This window comes from Lineus longissimus, chromosome 19 (assembly GCF_910592395.1).
Source record: "Lineus longissimus chromosome 19, tnLinLong1.2, whole genome shotgun sequence".
In the NCBI taxonomy this organism is placed as follows: Eukaryota; Metazoa; Nemertea; class Pilidiophora; order Heteronemertea; family Lineidae; genus Lineus; species Lineus longissimus.
The window spans coordinates 3329686-3344150 of NC_088326.1; the positions used below are offsets into that span (position 1 = coordinate 3329686).

Genomic DNA, 14465 nt, shown 5'->3' on the forward strand with positions numbered 1-14465 from the left:
ACCACAGCCGCAATCAGCCCTTCACTAGTTTTGCCATGTGCATACTGACTTGCTTGAACATTCTGATTTCTCCCACGGCCCGCCCTCGAAGAAATCAGTCATTGTATTCAGCAAAAAGCTTCTTCGAGTCAGGCCACCGATCGAGTACAAAGTTGGAAGAGGGATACTATTCTATAATGTTAAACTCGGGTACTTGGTTGTCCGAAAAATCGAGCACCCTGTCCCTTATATCCGTACAATAGTTTATCACTATATTGCAATTTGCAAAGCCTACATAGTCCTTTTTAACTCATCCTATTACATGAACTTAAGAGCGGGCGTACAACATAACTTCGTTTTAGGATGGTATGAGGGACTTCTGATTATTAAAGAAACTGGACCTAGATACACCCAATACCATCTCCAAGACTTAGTCAGAGGACGGATATGTGGAGAGATGAAATTGCCTAAAAGTCATAAAATACATTTATGTGAGAATTTTGATTTGAGCAACTTTACAGAAATCAATGAGGCGAACACAAAACTTTATCACTATTGCGAGTCTGAGGAAACTATTGTTTTGCTTACGTATAGAATCCGCCGATCTAATGCATCTATTACCAGTGAGGCTAAGAGAGTTATTTTATATTTAGAGCCAATAGATGCAGAGGTTTTGACTAGTAGGAACAATGTGCAACAGAGGAATCATCGAATTATATACTACTACGATGCACCTATAATTCATAAGGACCATGTTATTGTTACCTTTATCATCGAAAAAATCGGCATCAACAATGGCGCTAAGTTCGTTGTTTTCCAAAGAAGGCCACCAAACAATTTCAACGTCTATGATACAAAATGCACCTTGAAACAAACGCCCTCGCAACTTTATAACCCATTAGCTGGGTTGTTTATTTATTTTTGCACCGATTGGCCAAATTACAACAAAATATCATTCGCATTGGAAATAAGTTGTCCTGAAAGACTAGGCCCTGTTCTTAATGACCCCTTACTAGAAGGATCAACTACACCACTACGAAGGACGCAAATTGCGTCCCAAATATTTAGTACGGCGAAATATGGTGTCCCCAGATGGTTAAGCAAACGCGGCGATCTATTATTTTTCCCGCGAGAGACAGGAGATAATATGCGGATGAACAACTTGGTCTTTTTCAAAAAATCGTATTTAAAGGGTTAGTACACCGTTCGTAATTACTGTTGGTCTGCTGTTATACACGATGCCGTAGTGCAGTATCATGCCTATGAATTGGCTACAATTACTAGCCGAGTTTGGAAAAAAAGGGTTCCACCGGTAGCGTAATGTACACACTGTATAATACAGTGCTCTGGCATGGCCTACACTGTGTACAACACTGTATACATCGACTGCGGATGTCGCCTTGAGTGAGAAATTGACACTATACAGATGTACAGTAGAACCTCTCTTAGCGGACACCTCTCTAATATGTAAAGAGCAAGCTCTAGTGAACTCACACAACTGTTTGACATGGGGGAGCCCCCCAAACCCCCGTCCTTCTGACATATTTAGCCAGTACATTGGGGGATGAGTCCCCCAAACCCCCTCCCACGTTCTCTGAAAGTGACAGGTTTTAGTCAGTACATTGGGGGAGGCCCCCCCCCCCCAATGCCCCCCCCCATTGGACTCTAAAAATAGAATTCCTTGGAGACGCTGAACAATAAGGCCCCATAAAGAAATAGTCCCCGCCCGGTAGCTGTCTCATATCTGCGGACAGAAGCAGCTCTTTGTGGTGAAATAATAATTATATTTTCCACCTGCTAGCCTAGATATTTGTGTATGTTTCTTCACCAGTTAGTTAATAACGAATTTTTGTAGCTGATATATTCTTAATTGTTTTAACGCGTTCTTTTTATTCGTTTGGCGCCAAAATCAAGAATAGCAAATTTACGATCTTGACACTAGAGGCGCTGATGTCGTTCCGGAACGGTAGATGCTAAATCGGATAGCCAGGCGTTACGGGAACTCCTGCACTCTGACCACGTGAACTACATCATTACTTCACAGTTCCGGCACTGTGTCGAGTTTGGCAGTTCAAATCACGTGACTGGATCTGGCTTTAGTAGTGTTAAAACTGACTTTTTTGAAGTAAAGTACGTAAATCGAGAAGAAGAGAACGTTTGCTTTGTCTGTAAATGAAATGTCACAACTGTCTCCGCCGACGTTGTCCTGTATGATAGCAGACGAGTTTTAAATACATGATGTCCCACACCCGCACTTCAGTGGCGCCGGTGTGAATAAATCTACTTGTGTGAATGGTCAATGGCTCATGACGTCATGAAATAATTGCGTCACGAGGAAGGAAACAATGGTCTCGTTAGGGAGTTTTTCCCAAATGTACGCGATGATGACGTGCCCCATTAACAGGACGTAACATCTATTTTAAAATGCGTTTCCAAAGTGAATGCATGAGGACAACCCATTTGTGTCGTATATCACTGGAAACGCTAGATTCCCCTGATTCTGCAGGATGTTAAATCGGGCATTTTATTTCTTTAAATAAATCATGAGCGTCGCATTTGCTCCTAGCTCTGTTCACCATCCCAAATGGCAATATTGCCAATTGGGCCAGACAATCACGAAAAACCCCAAATATTATACATTTCTTCCTGAATAATTCTTACAGAGACCATTCTCCCATGAAAGACAATTGCTTACGCTATACAAAAATCAAAAAAAAATCAGGTCAACCATTGAACTTTTGAGATATGTTGAATTTTACACAAATCAGCGAAAAACGCACCAACTGGCTCTGGACGGCATTTCAACACGGGGCTGACGCACATCCCAAGTTCAGTGTACACATACGTCGGCAACGACAGTATAAATGCGTAGTTTCTTGTTAGTCGCCTATTGAGTAGCGCTCTAGGTTTCAGAAACTCCAAAAAAACATGTCTTTGCCAAAACAACTGCTGAATCAACGCTGACATACTGTAAGGACCGAGAAATCAGTGATTTTAGGAATGGCCGCGCATGAATAACAAAAAAAAACTCCCTAATGAGACCAATGGGAATCACGTCCGACGTGGTAACTGTGGGTGCGGTGCGACGTAAATGGAGGATCGGCCAACGCGCGGCCCGTATGGAATGCGACAAACTGTACCGGAACCAGAATTGTCATGGGTCTGCACAAATTTTTTCAGATTCGATGGACATGATGGATACATGAATTTTGTTTACACTTTATACATACGTAACCATTACACTCACTACGTTGTGTGAGTTATTAAGGACAACCTCTCTATTAAGGACACTGGTTTTGGTCCCAAACTGGTTGTTTCCATTCAATTTGAACTCTCTAATCAGGACAACTCTCTATTAAGGACAGCACTTGTCAGTCCCAAGGGTGTCCTTAATAGAGAGGTTCTACTGTATATATAATTCATCTCTAATCGCTTTTATGGACGTATCGCGAACTCGTGTGGCGCCCTGAGCCGGCATCCAAGCGTTGCTTTGTGCCAACTTCGCTGAGGAAAAGGGACGACTGGAAATTTGACGCGAACTCCGTGTCCCTTATAATTATTTTGGCAGGTGTGACTCAACCAGAGGATACCTTGATCGTTTACGCTTTCCGAAACAAAACATTGCGAGCAGCCTACAACTCTACCGTCAACCGATATACAACGTGCCCAACGGGTTCGTCATACTACATGGCACGTCACTACCGGCTAATGAATTTATACAAGATGCACTTCACCTTTAACTGCGCAGACGGCCTCATCAGATTGTTCAACATCTTTTTAGGACGGGTCACTTTTGATTTGACCATCCCGAAAAACGACAGATGTCGAAGACATAACTTGACTCGAATAGAGACACAGTTTTATGTGGAGAAAATTCTAGTAACGTGTCATTATAAGCGAGGAAAGAGACATTTTGATACTGTATATGACGTCGTCGAAGTAAACAAAACGATCAAATTACTTGGAGGAATGGAAGTGTCTCAAAGAAACGATGTCTCTTACTCTTATTTGGAATTAACGATAGTTGGCGATGCCGTAACCATTGTTGCCGGGGTAGGGGTGTTTGGAATTTGCTTTTTCCAAAGGTTGAATAACTACAAAGAGATACGGAAATATGTTGACCCTTTTTCAATAGTTCCGCGATCTCTCTACAATGGTTACAAACAAAAGTGGGGCCTAGATCTCAGTTTATTTGTCATTTTCTTCTTCAGAAGGATTCGAAATGAGGCAGCGCTGTTCGGTACCAGAATAACTCCTGTAGTTCAGAACAGCCTCGTACAGAGAAAAAAAATGTCCATTTTTCGTGAAATAAAAATGAAACTATTGTACGTGTATACAAAACGAACTCGAGCCGATGTGTTATTTTTCGTCCGGGGATGTCGATTGATGTTGGTGAAACCTACTAGAGGGCGTAATGAAGACACGGACGAGGTTTTATCAGTTTTATCATATTTACCTTTTTGAAATTGTGAGTTGCATTCCCGCGGGCAGTCCGTCAACCCCTGCACATGATGGGGGGACGTTTGAGTTCCGCCCGTCATGTGACTGATTTCGGAGCCTCATTAGCTTACCCAAGCAACTACATGCACATATAGATAGGACCCGGATTCGATTCCGGGTAGAAACTAATCCGGCGTGGCTTTCTATATAGGAACTAAAATTCATGGCACTTCTTCACAGCACATCGTATGAATACATGCATATTCGCGGGTATGTTGGCTGAAAACCAACCGACCAGAAGATCGCGCTCTTGAGCCCCAAAAAGATGCGGTCATAACATTTAAGAACTGACTGTAATGATAAAACTATCCGTGTGAGGTAGATCTCTCACCCCATCATGGTCGCGTCGAGAGTACGGAACGCCGGGCCCGTCTCTTCAAAGGCGACCAATGAAGGGGAGAGGCTTATGTAACCGTTAAGGGTACATCCTCCTGAGGGTATCATCCATCGGATAATCCTGACGTCTTGATCGTCCGGAGGAGAATCCCACGGTTACGGTTAGAAAGTGTCATTTAAAGATTATGTATTTGAGATGGTATCCGCGTACGGTGGCTTGGAAAGGCCATCATATATTCTGAATGTACGAATTAACTTCTTAATACTTGAGCGTTTGACCTATGACTTAAGCACTCAACTTATAACTACTACAAAAAAATTATAAGGCGAGCTTATTTGTTTTTGCTACTTTAATTTATTATGCTATACTTTAATATCTCGAGCGCTCAACTTGTATCTCCAGCACTCGACTTATCTCGAGCGCTCGCTCGACGTGCGTCGGAGTATGAACTCGCCTTTAGCGAACAATTGTACTTCACAAACATAGTTTCTAAGAGGCGGAGCTACAGAGGTTTAGGGGCAGGCCGAAGTAACTAAACATTTTTTTTCCATGATTTCGGCCAAAAAAATTCAAAGAGGGTCCTTTTGCCCCCCTCCAAAAAGTTGGGGAAGGGCCTGTATTATCAATGTTCGTATACATTTCCTAATGTAATCGTTCTCAACACAATAGAAATCTGTAACCTACATAAGTGACGGTCAGATGACATACATTTTTCACGCTATATTTCTTTTAAAGCATGCAATCCCCAGGTGCCGCCATTAGCAACAATGGGACACGCATCCATGCACAGCTACAAGACTGTCTGATATGTGCATATAAAAGCCATCATACTGCAGCGCGCCAATGTGCCGTGCCACATATTCTATTGATGCATTCCATTTATTGATTCTAATTTATGGACCTTCTTTTAAATGAAACTACTTTTGAGATGAATGTGGTGGCCTCCTGAAGCAAAATATTTCGAAATTATTATGACGTCATTTCTGTAAAACACTGATGAATTCTCTGTCTCCTCTTCGTTCCAGTATTCTGTCATTGTTGGAATCATCCTTTTGGTTGAAATCGTTGCCGTTATCCTTGCTGCTGTCTACTACGATCAGGTAAGAAAAAATATAACGGAAAATATCGAAAAACTAACGAAAACTATCGTGAAATATCGAAAATCTAAAAAATTAGAAATGAAAAAAATGAAACTCGAAACTTGTACAAACAACAAACAACCCTTTGAGTTACTTTTACAACAATGATTACCTGATGTTTCTCAAAGCAAAGACATTGACGCATTTAAGCAGTAACATGACATTCTGTGCAATCATGTCTTCAGACGAAAAAAGAAATGGCCGCATATCTAAATCTTACGATCATCGACAAATACTACGGCACTCCATTTACCTCTGAGCCGCTGTCTCTTGCCTGGGACTTTCTACATATCACAGTGAGTCGAAACCAGTGTCGTGTCGGAACAGCATCACAAAGAGCCTCGGTATCCCTCTAATAGAGAGGTTCAGATTTCGTCCTAAGGAAGTGGTTAGACGGCCTCAGCTGTATTTTCAATCCACAAATCCAAAGTGGTCTCTCAAGGCGACGCGACCGTGTATGCGGTCAGTCTCTTGACGTTGGCTTGATACCGAGGTCTCTTGTCTTGCGTTATGTTCAGACTGACGTGTGGTTAGTGGCAAGCTTGTAGTGCATAGGTTAGAGAGTGAAGCATGGCTATATTCATACATGTAGATGTATTCCAGTGCATTTTTCAGTTGCAGCTTCCAGAAAAAGGGCTTTGGATTGGTGGGGTATCGGACGTACGGAAGGAGATGCAAAGCTTCGCAGTGTCTTAAATTTTAAGACCTGCCGGTCCGGCGAAAGCATTTCCCGGATGAACCAGGATTGGACGCTTACGATTGGACGAAAAGCAGTTTCCCCTGTGCTTGTGCTTGTGCTTTTGCTTCTAGTTTGCTTGCTTGCTTGTTTTCAGGCTGTTTCGCTTGCCAAGACCTTCTTGCTCTCCACCATCTACACAGAATACATGTACGACGGAACCGCCAACTCCGCGAACGCAGTATCTTTGGCCTGGGACTACGCTCAAATCACAGTAAGCGAACATTGATAAAGGGACTCCAACGAACTGGGACAATTTGTAGTTCGATCACTATGCCTATAGGTGCCGCCAGCATCTATATTATTCCAATGTAGCTCCATTTTAACAAAGTATCACTATATGTTAAGTTAACCTGTATTTTATGTTACCAAATAATCAGTTGATTTCAAGTATCAGCCACGTTTTCATTTTCATTCGCCCACTCTCCCTCTCTAGTTCTCCTGCTGCGGTCTTGACAACTACACCGATTTTGACTCTGCCACCAACTGGAACAAAACTTCTGCTGCCGGCTCCATGGTTATACCGCCATCTTGTTGTAAAGTCCAGGACGCGAGCACCTTCCCAACGTTTACGTTGACCGACACTAACTGTCCGTACAGTCCTTCCACGACCAACTCAAACTACCAGACTGTAAGTATATGTTTAAGTGGTCTTTCCATTAACCATTTTCCTCAAGCAAGAATTTGAGACTTCCGATCTCGGAAAGCCTAATTTTTGAGGATTTCGAATCTTCGCCTTGATCGGAAGAAGCGTCCGGTAGGGACTAAGAAAGTGCTACACTGAAGATCAGCTTTATAGTAAGGCTAAGATAAAAATAATTTCATAAATTGGTTTGGGAATCTTTCCTTTTGGTGTCTGGTGCTTCTCTCAATCATAACGAATTCATTTTTTCAGACTTGCTACGCTTCGCTGATGAGCTACGTCCAGACTTACTCCATCGCAATAATAGCTGTAACATCATCCGTGGCCGTCCTGCAACTAATCGTCATCATAGCTGCATGTTGCCTCTGTCGGGCCATTGGAGGGGACTCAGATACACGCGCCTAATTCTAACAGAGAAGCTTCCGCATCTAACAGTGAACTCATAACCGCATTCACCAATTTCCGAAATCAAAATCACCCGTCGGGAACTAACACCAGATACTGCCTTCTGATTGGCTCGTTTCTAATGAGCGCGCCGCGGTCGCAGAACTCGGCACTTTTGATTGGACAATATGCCACCGGAACTGCCCAAAATTCTGATTTCGGAAATCCCTGAATGAACTCCTAAAAGCATGTGTATTGTAAATCTCAACACTGTCCAAAGTGATGAGAAAAAAAACGATCCGGATTTCATCGGAAAATTGCAGTTATTTTGAATTTTCTCAGAAATCAAAAAATAATTTATTTTTCTCGGACGGTTTTGTTCTGGAGTCCGGGTTTCTTGAACTTTCCGGTCACTTTCTGGGTTGTGGGGTACATCTTAAACCTTCATTCGCTCCATCAAAAACACGGAAAAACTCGGTTGTTTTCGCGAACTTCATTAACAACATAACTTGATTCTACGGCAGCAGTTTACCATCGAAGCCTCAGAGTATATGCCGTTAATTTGAACTAGAAATTTGCTGCTCACACGATTCTGAACTGCTGCAGCGGAATCGGGCCTTTACACTCCTGGAAAAAGTCTCGCAAACACATCAACCAACATTCAACCTATATTTTCGGTTGTTTCCAAATTAGTGATTAAAAGCCGTCCATTTTCAGTCCTGCATGACGTCACTGATGAGTTTTGTGCAGACTTACTCCGTCGTCATTATCGCTGTGGCATCAACCGTGGCGTTCATACAGCTTCTTGTAATTATTGCCGCCTGCTGCTTCTGCCGGGCCATCGGCACTGAATCCGATAAATAGGAAGTTAATAGAGAGGTTGCGCTTTCAAAACGTATACGTAAAGAAAACGTGAATACACAGATGTTGCTCCAATGCAAATCTTTTGATTTTAACGAACGGCGTAGGCCTTTACGAACCCGTCACATGGACTATATAATAAATAGGTAACGAAAATTGATGTAAATGTAATAGCTTTAATAAATTGTTTTAGGTTGTAAATATTCATACATGGTTGGTAATTAAAAACTTGGAAAATCAAATTGACTCGTTGTGTTATCATTCTTCCTTTAAAGTGGTCCTCCATGTTTCACCAATAGCAGCAGCGCCATTCACAGGACTCACATTTGGTCATCCGGAGCTTCAGTGCCTTTAAATCAGTAATACCTCGCTCTCGGCGAGGGGAGGAGCATGCATCTGACCCGGGCATTCGATGATGATTTTGGGTGAGATTTTAAGAAAAAATGACTATCCTGACCAACTTGGTCCAAAACCCTCCAAAGTATAGTCGTCAGAATTCCTAATTGAATCAAATATTTATTTATCTATTTGAAAGACTCTGATTTTATCGAAGTTGGAGATCTATCTTTTTGCTACCCGATTTAAACGCTTTCATCACCATCACAACACAATATGATATCATGTTAAAAATTGAAATAAAATCAATAAATCAATAGTTCACAATACCGACCAACCTCATAAATGATTTTTTAAGTCAGTTTCCAACAATTGGTGCAGAGGTTATCGATAGTGCAATTCGCGGCGCCAGATAAAAGACGTGCTATACAGCTCAAAGCAAAGTAATGGCTTGTGCGAGAGAACCTTTTGCAACTGATTGGCTTGTGGCATCCTTTATCAGCAAAGCGAAGTCCACCAGCCCAAATCTATTTCGGGCCGTCGGAGTGGCGCAGTGGAGCATCAGCGCCGCCTGTCACCACTGAGGTTCCGGTTCGATTCCCGGCCGGTCTTGGTACACTCACGTGTTAGAGAGGGCGGCCACTCACTTCGGAAGAGTAGGTTTTCACCGGTGTACATGTGAGTTACAATCGCCCGATATTGTTTATTGAGTTAATAATCACCACCGTTTGATGTCTGTGATATTGGTGAGAATAGAATGCACAACTTTTAGCAACGAAACCAATCCGGACACAGCCATGATCTTTTCCGTGAGCCTTTGTGTTTCGTTTTGGGCGTCAAATGGTCTCTAAATCGCGTCTGCGGGCATATCGATAGGTTCTTACTACAAGCGACGCCAAGTCATCCATAGTCCAGTGATGAAGCAGAGTCCGTGCCCGGGATGAAGTGTAGTCCAGTAGATGAATTGTGAATAATTGTGTACAGTTCTCTAGCTGATAAGTTCTGTTTGGTTCAGCCGACGAATTGTGTACAGTCAAGCCGGTGTATTATGCGGTATGAAACTTGGCAGATGGTTGGCTAGTCCACCGAAGCTGACGAAATGAGCTGACATGATTTACATCAGCTAACACCCTCGAAACACGGCGGACAATCCAGCCGTAATTCAATTTGGTCTACTGCGCAGACGGAAGCCTCGGCCCTGTAATATATTTACTATGTAAAGCCCTTGAGTGGAGTTTTTTTCAGGATATTGAAGTTAAGCTTCTCAATCATACAAACATACGATTCTGAGATATTCCGAGCAAATTTTCAAAATGACCAAGCAAATTCGACGGGCCTACTACGAGAAGCTGATTGACAACAGAGCTTTGCATCATCCAGATCTGTCCAGCTCGCTGGAGGTATCACTTCTTGGTTGTGCAACCGTTTGCCTTTTGCATGCAGTTTGTACCACGTTTGATACTTGTGACAAAGGCAATGGTATTACGTGCCAGGGGAGTCGCAGAGAGGGCACCTGTATGGAGAAGGAGGAGGCTTTCTTCAAGTCAAGGTGCAGGCTATTTCAAAGAAAGGTAATGATATACATGTATTCCAAAACACCTTGGCCACAATGTTTGGTTTTTATAATGGATGATGTGTTAGCCTCGTTTTCACAACAAATGTTTTGGTGTGACACTCACTACCTCTTGAGAGGGGATAAAATGTGTCGAAAACAGATTATCGGTGAATAATTCTTAATCTATGTCTAGGTTGAAATGTTTTAGAATAGACATTAGTACCTCACTACCGGTATTGGGTGTCTCGCTAAACACAGCTTGGGGGTAGCTGTCCTTTCTCGCAAAATCTCGGCTGCCGCCTCGGTTAAGGCCAACATTTAAGGGCCGTTTACAGGGGACTGATCTGATCTGGTCTGATTTGGTACCGTAGTTTCGCCATCACAGTGTTGGTGGGCCTACCAATCTTTGCAGTTCGGTATCAGTACCATTGATATTATCAAAGGTAGCTGTCGGCTGCCCAGTCACCTCCTATTCTACATAAGTTGTTTCCATCAACAAATTGCACAAAAAAAGAAAAAAAATCAAAATCTGACTGAATTATCACGCTTTTCCGTGTCACCCCAAACGAAATGATCAGCCAGAATGAATGGTGACTCTGTCTTGTATCTGCAGTTATCATAGTCAAACCACAGCCGCAATCAGCCCTTAACTAGTTTTGCCATGTGCATACTGACTTGCTTGAACATTCTGATTTCTCCCACGTCCCGTCCTCGAAGAAATCAGTCATTGTATTCAGCAAAAAGCTTCTTCGAGTCAGGCCACCGATCGAGTACAAAGTTGGAAGAGGGATACTATTCTATAATGCTAAACTCGGGTACTTGGTTGTCCGAAAATTCGAGCACCCTGTCCCTTATACCCGTACAATAGTCTATCACTATATTTCCATTTGCAAAGCCTACGTAGTCCTTTTTAACTCATCCTATTACTTAAGATCGGGCGTACAACATAACTTCGTTTTAGGATGGTATGAGGGACTTCTGATTATTAAAGAAACTAGACCTAGATACACCCAATACCATCTCCAAGACTTAGTCAGAGGACGGATATGTGGAGAGATGAAATTATCTAAAAGTTATAAAATACATTTATGTGAGAATTTTGATTTGAGCAACTATACAGAAATCAACGAGGCAAACACAAAACTTTATCACTATTGCGAGTCTGCGGAAAATATTGTTTTGCTTACGTACAGAATCCGCCGATCTAATGTATCTACATGTATTACCAGTGAGGCTAAGAGAGTTATTTTATATTTAGAGCCAATAGATGCAGAGGTTTTGACTACAAGGAACAATGTGCAACAGAGGAATCATCGAATTATATACTACTACGATGCACCTATAATTCATAAGGACCATGTTATTGTTACCTTTACCATCGAAAAAATCGGCATCAACTTTGGCGCTAAAGACACCAAGTTCGTTGTTTTTCACAGAAGGCCACCAAACAATTTCAACGTCTATGATACAAAATGCACCTTGAAACAATCGCCCTCGCAACTTTATAACCCATTAGCCGGGCTGCTTATCTATTTTTGCACCGATTGGCCAAATTACACCAAAATATCATTCGCATTGGAAATAAGTTGTCCTGAAAGACTAGGTCCCGTTCTTAATGACCCCTTACTAGAAGGATCAACTACACCACTACGAAGGACGCAAATTGCGTCACAAATATTTAGAACTTCGAAATATGGTGTCCCCAGATGGTTAAGCAAACGGGGCGATCTATTATTTTTTCCGCGAGAGACAGGAGATAATATGCGGATGAACAACTTGGTCTTTTTCAAAAAATCGTTATTTAAAGGGTTAGTACACCGTTCGTAATTACTGTTGGTCTGCTGTTATACACGATGCCGTAGTGCTGTATCATGCCTATGAATTGGCTGAAACTTGATATTTATAGTACATGTACATGTATTTGTACATTTGTTTACATAACAGCATTGTTGAAATTTACATTCAGTGCGTATTAACATAAGTTGAATCTTTCAAATTCAATCACAAATTTCATATTATCAACGAACGGCGTAGGCCTTTAAAGGAAATGGCATGATCACGTGATTGGGGTCACGTTGGGGTCCATGATGCAGATTAGGGTATTATTTTCATGTATTTAGTTGGAAAAATCGAGCATTTGTCACTTTCCTTCTGAGACATTACCGCATAAATTCGCATATTTCCCACGAAAAAAACATACGCACGACATCTGAATCATCAGAGAGGTTTCGCCGCAAATCGCCCAAAACGCCAACGTAAACGCCGATCCCGTTGTTCAACTTCCTGGTCACGATGCCGTACAAAGAGATTTGCGTTCGCGTTGGAGTTTCGGGGGGTTTGCGAAAACGCCCAAATATTGAAAATCGCCGTAAAACTCACTTGCGACTGGACGGATTTTCTCGAGACAAAAACTAACCCGATCTGGATATATATGTGTGTTTATTCGTCGAGAAATAGTTCTGACACATGTGGTGCATTTACAGATTTGTGCTGGGTGCTAGGTGCTTGTTTACAACGATCTATTTACATATCCGTGAAAAATCAAGGTTCAAAGAATTTAACTAGTGCACAGAAAATCAATCATTTCTGTTAATTCCCTATGATTAAACGCCGCATCCCCTACGTCTCGCATGACCATCAATTCGCTAATCTGTTCCGCTAACCTATTTTGCCCGTTCTTATCATTCACTATATAAAAAACCCTCAACATATCTCCCCAGCTGTCCACATTGTTCCTATCTAACCCATATTTTGCATACAACATGTTGACACTTCTCCCCAGTGAAGATTCACTCCCCTGACACACAAGTTTAAAACACAAGCTGACAAATACATTCTTAGATGAAGACATACCACCCATAAAATTCATTAACCGTTTTTCTAGTTCAATTTCAATACAAAAGTCGTGAACAATGCACGGCAGTAAATCATTGTGAGTCCTGTATGGTAGATTTAAAACCCGTCGCAGACACTTCCGCCACGCAACAAACAATTCCTCCATATAAGGCTTAGACAAGTCCAGAAGCTGGGAACCATATAAAGACATACAAAAACTTTTGAAAAGTGCGTACCTTACATGCGCATGGGCAAATCTGAACTGTGCCATTAACATGTTAGTTCTTTTGTACAAGTCATTTATTAAAAGCTCTACTCGTCTCCGATCAACACGAGGACCCAAAATAATACCGAGGTGTTCTTCCTCCATAGATATGAGTATCTGTGTGCCCTCAAAAAACAATGCCCTTGGTGGATCATCTAACCCAAAAACTAAAAATCTACTTTTTGATGCATTGAACGAAATATTAAAGTCAATTGAAAAACAACTTGCTGTACTCAACATTTTCTTCAACCCACGTAATGAGGGTGCAAGCATGATTAGGTCGTCTGCGAAGGCAAAGACGCCACAAAAGAGGTTACCAACATGGCACCCAAAACCAGCCTTCTTTAAATTCGCCACCAGCTCATCTATGTAAATACCAAAGAGTACAGGAGACAATACACCACCTTGTTTCACACCATTAGAGACAGCAAATTCTGCTGAGACACATTCCCCCCATTGAACTCTCACCCGTTGTTGGGTGTATAAAGATGCCAGAAACCTTGCCGCAAACGGGCACAACCCTTTTTTAGTCAAAAGACAGAATAACTTTACAAAATGCACACAATCAAAAGCCCGGCTAGCGTCCAGCATGACACAATATACTGCTGTGTTACAGCTTTTATAATAATTAATGACCTCATTTACAATTGAACTGCACGCCGCCGTAGAAACACCAGTCTTAAAACCAAATTGAGCATCGGAGGTCTGTAAAACCTTCTCATACTTTTTTAAGAAAATGTTGTCCATAATTTTTCCGATGATGCTACTTAAAGAGATACCACGATAATTATCTGAGACATTTAAAGACTTTCTGCTGTTCTTCGGAATTGGAATAACTCTGGTTTGAACGAAACCACGGGGACAATAACCATGACTCATCATGGAACTCAATAAA

At 41.9% G+C, this 14465-nt stretch overlaps 1 protein-coding gene across 1 annotated transcript; it reads left to right on the forward strand.

The window, feature by feature from the left end:
* The first annotated feature begins 5809 nt into the window (after window positions 1-5809).
* On the forward strand, window positions 5810-7835 carry LOC135502706 (tetraspanin-21-like). Its single transcript, XM_064795665.1, has 4 exons — window positions 5810-5916; window positions 6141-6251; window positions 7128-7322; window positions 7587-7835. The coding sequence occupies exons 2-4, from the start codon at window positions 6153-6155 to the stop codon at window positions 7737-7739; spliced, it is 447 nt and encodes a 148-aa protein (XP_064651735.1). The 5' UTR covers window positions 5810-5916; window positions 6141-6152; the 3' UTR covers window positions 7740-7835.
* Window positions 7836-14465: the final 6630 nt, after the last annotated feature.

Coding starts and splice junctions, on each gene's coding strand:
- LOC135502706 (XM_064795665.1), top strand. CDS start 6,153: ATGGCCGCATATCTAAATCTTACGATCATCGACAAATACTACGGCACT. Junction 6,252..7,127: donor GGGACTTTCTACATATCACA/GTGAGTCGAAAC, acceptor CTCCCTCTCTAG/TTCTCCTGCTGCGGTCTTGA. Junction 7,323..7,586: donor CCAACTCAAACTACCAGACT/GTAAGTATATGT, acceptor TCATTTTTTCAG/ACTTGCTACGCTTCGCTGAT.